This window comes from Athene cunicularia (genome assembly GCF_003259725.1).
Source record: "Athene cunicularia isolate RWA chromosome Z unlocalized genomic scaffold, athCun1 chrZ_part1, whole genome shotgun sequence".
NCBI classification, from domain to species: Eukaryota; Metazoa; Chordata; class Aves; order Strigiformes; family Strigidae; genus Athene; species Athene cunicularia.
Genome location: NW_020799142.1, coordinates 6,408,872 through 6,416,685, shown reverse-complemented (window position 1 = coordinate 6,416,685; position 7,814 = coordinate 6,408,872). Strand labels below are relative to the sequence as shown.

Here is a 7,814-nt window from a genome sequence, read left to right as displayed (position 1 = left end):
CCCAAGTTTTGCAAGAGTATTCTATTTTTAAAAATAAGGATTAGAGCTGAGATCATAGTCTCAGGCTATAAATTGTAACTGCTTTCACAAGGAACCATTTTGTCTTGTTGCATGTTTTCTACATGTTTGATTTCTTTATCAAAACTGATCTAAACATGGGAAATACAAATCTGAGTAATATTACAGAGAAAAAAGTAGGATTGTCATTGACAATAATACACATGAACCTCATTTGAAGACTGTAGAGAAACAAAAAGTGCTGGAAATGATATCTTACTTCGCTTTTATATACTATTTTTTAGTTTCACACCTATGAAGCTTAATATTTTAGTTATTGCATACAGTTGGAAGTAATGCTTGTTGAAATATGCTTATGCAGTTACAGAATCACTCTCAAAGCACCAGATGACTTTTCCAAATGGTGTAAGCATTTAACTCAGTAATACTCTTGCCCTGTTTGTCCTAACTTTAAACTTAGTAAATTACAGAATTGAGGAAGAAAAGTAGACCTGGTTGGTTCTAACTTTAATTAGTGTCTGGTGTTCTAGAAGCATATGATAATTTCAAAATGAATTTTAAATATTTTTTAGCAATAGATAAGAAAATGTAGAATATCACATTTCACTTAGAGTAAATTACGAGTTCTCAGGTTTTTCTAGTGTATAAAAATTTTGCAAAATTGATGGAAATAGCTGAAAGTCTGTCAGTCCAACTGCCACTTCTTACACTGCTAAAAAACAAAGTTTCCATTAAAGTATGATATCAGGCTAATAAAGCCACATTTTAAGTCCCTACCAGAATACCCAGCACCTTAGATAAAAAAATGTTTCAAAGACTTTCTTGAGGTTTAAATGGCAATTTAATTAAACTGGAAAGCCAATGTCTCACACTCTTTCTTTTGTTCTTTTTTCAAGGAAAAAATTTATACACAAATGAATATGTGGCAATTAAGCTGGTAAGTTTAATTTTTTTCAAGGATTTCGAATGAGAAACTAATCAGAATTTTCATTTCATATATAATGGTTTGATTTTCTTAACTGAAATCCTTAATCATCTTGTGTGTTTTCAACAGACTAGATGAATACAGTTAATGATAGATGTGGTTATATACTTTGGCCCTATTGAGTAAAGCCAGTGTTAATTGTTGCTACTGTTTTCAAGGCTAATCTATGTTAAGTTGGTGATGATTGACTGCTGCTTCAAGGATATACTCAGCAGTCATCTTAGTCGATATCTTTTTTGTGTAGTAAGTAGAAGAACACCAAATTTAATGTGAATCTGGTATCAGGTGACTACAGAATTCTTCAGACTGTCTGTATTTTAACAACCTTATTCCTGTCCCTGTTTTTATCTGTATTCATTGGTATTTGCACATCTGTTTTGGTAGACGTGTTTTATTTGCATTACAAACATGGTAAATGTGGGTATTTTGTTAATATGTCATTATTCTGCTTTTTCCGAATCTTTTCTTCAGAACTACTCAGTTTGCTTCATGTTTTTCTGGACACTTTAAATTTCTTCATAAATGACTGTTTTTATAACAAAAGTATTTCAAGATGAAATTCAGTTGTTTACTTTTTGTTGTTGAAAGAATTTTAGGACTCAGATTAATTTCCTGTTGCTGCAGTAGGATGGAACATTTTTCATAGTATAGTATGCTGAATTTCTTATTCCATCAAGTAAAGGGTAAGCTATGCAAACAGAAATACATGGGTTTAGATGAGCAATCTAAAACTCATTGCAAATTGATATAATAAACTCCTGAAAAATATTTGTATTGCTTTCCTCGTTTAGGAAAATTTACTTCAGGAGTAGTTACAGATTTAAAAAACATCCAAGTTACAGTATGAAAGATCAGCATTGGATGAAGTTTTGAGGGTTATTGTGTGTGCATTATGGCAGATTTAAACTCATTTTGTTTTAAACTATCTTGAACTTATTCTGTATGTCTGTTAAAACTTGCAAATGGTCTGAGAATTCCTCTAGTTAAAGGCTGTTTACTATAAAGCACATTCAGAAATAGTTTGCAAGAGTGATATTTTTTTTTCCTTCTTTTTAAGCACTAATTACTTAGAGCAAGAGAATTTTTTAATCTGGTCAGAGGGTTTTGTTAAAACCAAAAAAGGTAAAACGATTTCTATTCTATATGTAACTTAATAAACTCAGCTACTATTTGAACCCATTTCAATGTTCAAAGATACTGTTCAGTGGCAACTTCTTACTTTGTCTCCAAATTACTCAAATCTTACAGCTGTTCATTGACAGTTGTGCAAAACGTGTGAAGTATCATTATTGAATAACTTTGAAGTCACTAAAGAACCAGTGTAGTAAGGTTTTTCTCATTTACTACTAGTTCATAAAGAACTCTGAATATGTAGTTGACTTTTTGGGTTTTCCTCTAGTGGTAGGAAAAGTTATGGTGTCTTAGCAATAAACAACAGATGGAAGGAATCATACAGAAAATCAACACTAGTGCTCGCATCGTGATTGTAAGCTAGAAAGGTAGAACTAGTGGGTTCTTTTAACATGATTCTTATGTTTATTATATCTTTCAGTGCCTTTAAATTTGCTACCAAAACGGAAGTGATTTAGGTCACAAGGTTTAGTCTGCTAAAAGGAATTGCATCAAATTGTAGGATTTAGTTTACTTTTGCTTTTTTTTTTTTTTTAAATTCTGTTTTTCTTCTGTTGGAAACAGTGCCAGGACTTTATTCTGACAGTTAATAAGTAGGTTGTACTTCCTCATGGTATACCATCTTCTTCCTTTTAAAATGTAAGCCTATCAGTTTTTCCCTATCTGGCACTTACTCCCTTTGTGCTTTGAGAGCAGTTATTATGCCTGTACTCTGTTTTGTTATCCTTAATAAGGCACTCTAAATTTCCTCTCTGTTTTCCAACCACTGTAGTTCAAGTTTAACCTTCCTGAACAGAGTTACTTGAATTATGTATGTATTCTAGTTTGAGCAGTTACCCTTGACAGGTACAGTTGTGGTAATATCTCTCCTGCAGTATCCCAAGATCATATTTGTATTCCTCATGGTAGCATTCCATTGCTGATGTACTGTTTTCTTGTGCGTAACACCTGTGCCAGGTGTTTTGTGTGTAAATGGTAACTGTATATCCTAGTGCAGGAGCATTGTGTGGGTTTCTCTGAAGAGCATAAATTATAATGACTGTGTCCATACAGCACCTTTTCAGGACTGCTTCTGATGTTAAAAGTAAATGGATTTGATATTTACTTTTTTGACTTATTAATTCAATACAGTGAAAAGTTTATTTCCCTTGTGGAAAAAATCATAGAAGTTTTTTCATGTTTATGATGTTTATGGCAAGTTCAGGACTTAGGTAAGGAAATAGCTTAAATGATTTTTCTGTGTGAGGCCTGATGATCGTACATAGTATGCGTTTTAATGTATTAAGTTTGTATGTAAATACATATTCTGGTAAAATGGCTATAGTTCCAGGGTCTTACTCTTAATCTGGCTTCTATCATCGTGGCCTGTTCTAGTTGGGCAGGTACTCAAGTCTGAAAAGTTAGAACAGCCTTTTTTTTTTAAGGACTGTAATGAGACTCTGAAGAACTAACTGAAGAGCACTGACTACTGGTGTTTATATGCTTCTGCTGGTCTGTTAGTACACAGATCGGCATCTTGTGATCAGGTAGTTCATCAGAAATAACCATTTGGTATACATGAACTGTACCTTTCCTGCTTACCTTTTCATTTATTGTTAGATTTACTACTTTTATTACATAATCCTCTACTTATATCTCTTACTCCCTATTCAGGTCTACCCTCTCCTTTCTTCTTCCCTTTCCCTTTGACAAATTTCTTCATTGTCCGAATTTATGTCCTCCTTCAGGATGCTTAACCACTAACCAAATACTAACTAAAGGAATTTCTGCTTGAGCTGCTTCTGGAAATAACTTAATTTTTCTTTATGTCTTCGTGAAAGATAGCAAGTTATGAGGTAGTCACTGCTGTTTTAATCTGTAATCTTTAATTTATTGATTCATCAATCACTCAACTGTTAAGATTTTAATCATTAAAATTTTAAATGGGATGTGTGTGGAAAGAAGATTGCAGTTGGTTCCAAGGCTGGGATGTTATTTCCTCCTTTTCTGTTTTTAAAAAATTGTTGCAGTCTAGAATGATAGCAATTCATAACCTCTCTAGAAGCTGTATTAAATCCAGATCCAAGGCAACTGTTTAATAGACTGCTTTTCCTGTAATAAGAGCCCTATCTCTTAAAGATTTTTTTCCCTGAAAATAGCTTTTGTTTGCTGTTGCTTAAGAAAATACGAAGCAGAGACAGAAGATATACTGAGTAGGAGTTCTCACTGGATTACTAAAAACATGCAAAGTAGGTAATAGCTGAATGTTTGTTTATATTGTGCTTTGGGTTAACATCAGAGTTCTTGAAAACTTCAGATTTTGTGATCAGAGTAAGTAAAATGTTTTCTTAAAGCTCTTTAAAGGGGAGGTGACATATCTTGAAAATTGTATAGTAGTTTATTCCATGTATTTGACACACAAAAAACCCAAATGCCACATTATGAGTTGAAACAGATTTCACATTTCAGATGTCTTTATACTTTTCTTTGAATGTATAAGCATTGCACAAAAGAAAACAGGAGCTGAAAAGTTTGGTTCAGAAGAACCTCTCTGAACTAAGGAGCTGGTGTTTTTACTCCTAAGGTATCTGATATGTAGTAAACTGCACACTAATTCTTTGATGGCAGCAAGACCCAGAGTCACTCATTAAGGAGAGATGCTTCTTTTCTCTTTTCAACTTCTTAAAAAAGCTATCTAGCTTTTTAATAATTTTTAATTTTTAATAATTTTTAATAATTTTTAATAATAAGACTTCAGTATAAAAGCAGCATAGTGAAGGTCGTTTACAAAACATTGTAGAAATTCTGGGACAGTTGTTTCAGGATACTTTGAAGACCTTAGGTTTTCTAAGTAAACAAAATATAATAATTTCCTTTGGTAAGAGAAGTTGGTTTCAAAGCCCTCTGGAAATAATATGATGTTTGAAAACGTAATGTGTTCCCAACCTTATTTTTAGATGCTGAAAGGTACTGAAATACTAATGAAAATAGAAAGAACTTATTTTTTATTCTTGAACATGATTTTTAGGCTTACTCATAAAAATGTAGTTAGTTGTGTATTCTTCACTCTTATGTTAAGGTGGAAGATTACAATTAGCATACCTTGGTCTTGATTTATCCTTATCTATCTGTTCTCATTTATTAGTAGTTCACTTAATGCTTCAAAGTGGAATGTATAGGAACAAAACATTTTATGAGAAGAGCTTATTGTACTTGCCCTCACAAGTTTTGTTGAACAAAAGATTGTATTTCCTTTGTATATTTGGAGTTTCTGAAAGGTCAGGAAGATATGTAAGCCTCTTTACAAACATAAGGCAATTCCAGAAGACTGTCAGCCAATAACTACATATTATCACTTTTTTTTTTTTTTTTCCCCCACCATTACTGGAATAATTAAAAGTATTTAATTGTGTCTCTGCTAGACAGGGCTTAACTTCAGTCTTTGGTGCGCAGGTATTAGGTAGATTGTTTGATTGTTTGAGAACAGTTGCTGTCTGGAGGCTTAGCAGAACTCTTTCCTGCTGATGACCTGAACAGGCAGCATTAATTTGAAGTGTAGATGTATATGTCAAAAAGTTGAAAGTTGTTCCTTTTCTATAGGACTTTTTTTTTTTTTTTTTGTCTATTTACATTAGTTTAATACGTACAACCTATTCTTCATCCTTATTATGGGAACATCTTAAAACACTGAGTGATAACTATAGTTAAAGAACTTGTGTAATGGAACAAAATCAAACTGCCAATAAGCCAGTGTCTTGTCTAAGTATATTCATCAGACATGAAGTTTTATGGAAATACTTTCCTCTTAGCAGGCAGAATTACAAGCTTTAATTAGAGACTATGTAGACAGTGGTAGGTTTTGTAACTATCAGACTTGTATAATACTACTGCAGGCAAACTAGTAGCTAAATTTGTGTGATTTTGTAAAAGGATAGAATGTTTCAGTAATGTGCTTCATAGTGGGCTTACTTGTATCACTGAAAGCCAAGTGCTAAAGGTTGGTAGTTGGACTGATTTGCTTAGGCCCATGTTTGTAATAAAGTGTTTTGTTAAGGAATATCTGTGTTTAATACTTGACAGTAAATTTCATGTGTTCTACTCATAAACTCTAAGTAGGACCTTTGATAGCCTAGTTAGTCTTACTTAGATTTTGTGAAGGATCAACAACTTTTTGTTTTAGAAAGTTATTGCTCTGTAAAGAATTCCAGTGTTCAGCCAGGGTGAATGCTCATAAGCATAAAAAGCATATAATTTCTATTTGATTTTTTTTTTGTGTAGAAACTGTTACATTGGCCCTTCTTTACTTTTGGGTCTCAACCTTTGGTATCCTGGCAAAATCAAATGCATAAGTGTACCTTGACAGTGACTTTGACTGTAGCAGTAGCAGCAATTTGAAACATCTGAGTGTTAGAGGGAGATTGCTTGAAGAGGAGTCTTTCTCAACGATTACACATTGGCTCATGGTTTCCATGGCCTGGATGTGCCACAGGGAAACAATACAGGTTAATAAACTGTTAGCTTCTGGAGAAGATGCTGTGGGGAAAGAGACTAACACCTTGCCCAAACATTTCATGAGAACTGCTGTCCAGCAGTATCAGTTATTGCTGCTAAGTATATTAACAATCTTACTAATTAGATGCTGTAGTTCTAGTAGGGGCAGTTTGAGTAGGAAAAATGCATAGTTAATGTCCATATTATCACTGATGTGTTGAAGATGTTACATATTGCAAGAAACCAGGCATATCTTCTTAAAAGATGCTGTAGGAAATGACTTTTAAGAATCTTACAATAAAGTCCTTTTATTTTGCAAAGGGAAAGCACTCAGGAATTTAGAACTTTTGGTTTAGGCTGGTTGTGTGTTCCTGTGCTTGATCTCATGTCACTTTATTCTAAAAGACCTTGCCACATTAGTATAGAACACAGAGCTAAGATGTCATTATTTTACATAAATTATGTTGAGCAAAAGATTTAAATGACAGACATTCTGGTGCTCTTTTTTGGTTTGCATATATTTTAGAATGGTGCTAAGCTACTATTTGGTCAAAGGATTTGATAATTTTTCTTCAAGATCCTAAGATACAACTTTTTTTTTTGTTATATGTCTATCATATAGTAGGTGTGTGGAGAGACTTTTCAATCTGTTACACTGCCTATCAGTGCCACCTTTTGAGATCTGTAAGGCACATACCCATATACTTCAGACAGATTATTTTTTAAGTATTCCATTGTGGGTTTGTGATTTGACTTGGATGTTAGACCCTGTTCCTGTGGAGCAATACAAGATGTAAATGCCCCTGTATACTGTAGTCTCACCTGACTGATGTTTAGCTTCCTTAGTTTCTTAATAAAGTCATTTTGGAAGAAACATTCAAATGTTTCATGTAACTTGGAAGCAGTAGAGTTAGCTTGGCTGTAGGTTAGTGTATTAGTTTTTAGGCTTTGGCAGAGAGGCTCTGTTTTAAATGTTGTTTTTGTTTTTAAATCAGGAGCCAATGAAGTCGAGAGCACCACAGCTACATTTGGAATACAGATTCTACAAGCAGCTAGGATGTGGAGGTAAAAAGCAGTGTCATGCATTTTACTATGATGTAATCCAGGATCAATTTTTGATGGAAGCTTTCTGATTTAGGGGTATAAATCTATTTAATATAATGTCCCTAGTTACTTTTAAGAAGAAAAAAGCTCCATGAGTCAGTAGCAT

At 33.4% G+C, this 7,814-nt stretch overlaps 1 protein-coding gene across 10 annotated transcripts in view; it reads left to right on the top strand.

Annotated features, from left to right (window-relative positions):
* The window catches only part of CSNK1G3 (casein kinase 1 gamma 3), an 82,464-nt gene that overhangs the window by 14,780 nt on the left and 59,870 nt on the right, over window positions 1-7,814 (top strand). For 9 of the 10 annotated variants that reach the window (XM_026865522.1, XM_026865515.1, XM_026865520.1 and 6 more), the window contains exons 3-4: window positions 915-955; window positions 7,600-7,669. In XM_026865522.1, the coding sequence (XP_026721323.1) occupies window positions 915-955; window positions 7,600-7,669 (111 nt within the window). The remainder of the gene's footprint in view (window positions 1-914; window positions 956-7,599; window positions 7,670-7,814) is intronic. The other variant, XM_026865521.1, reaches the window with a different exon arrangement.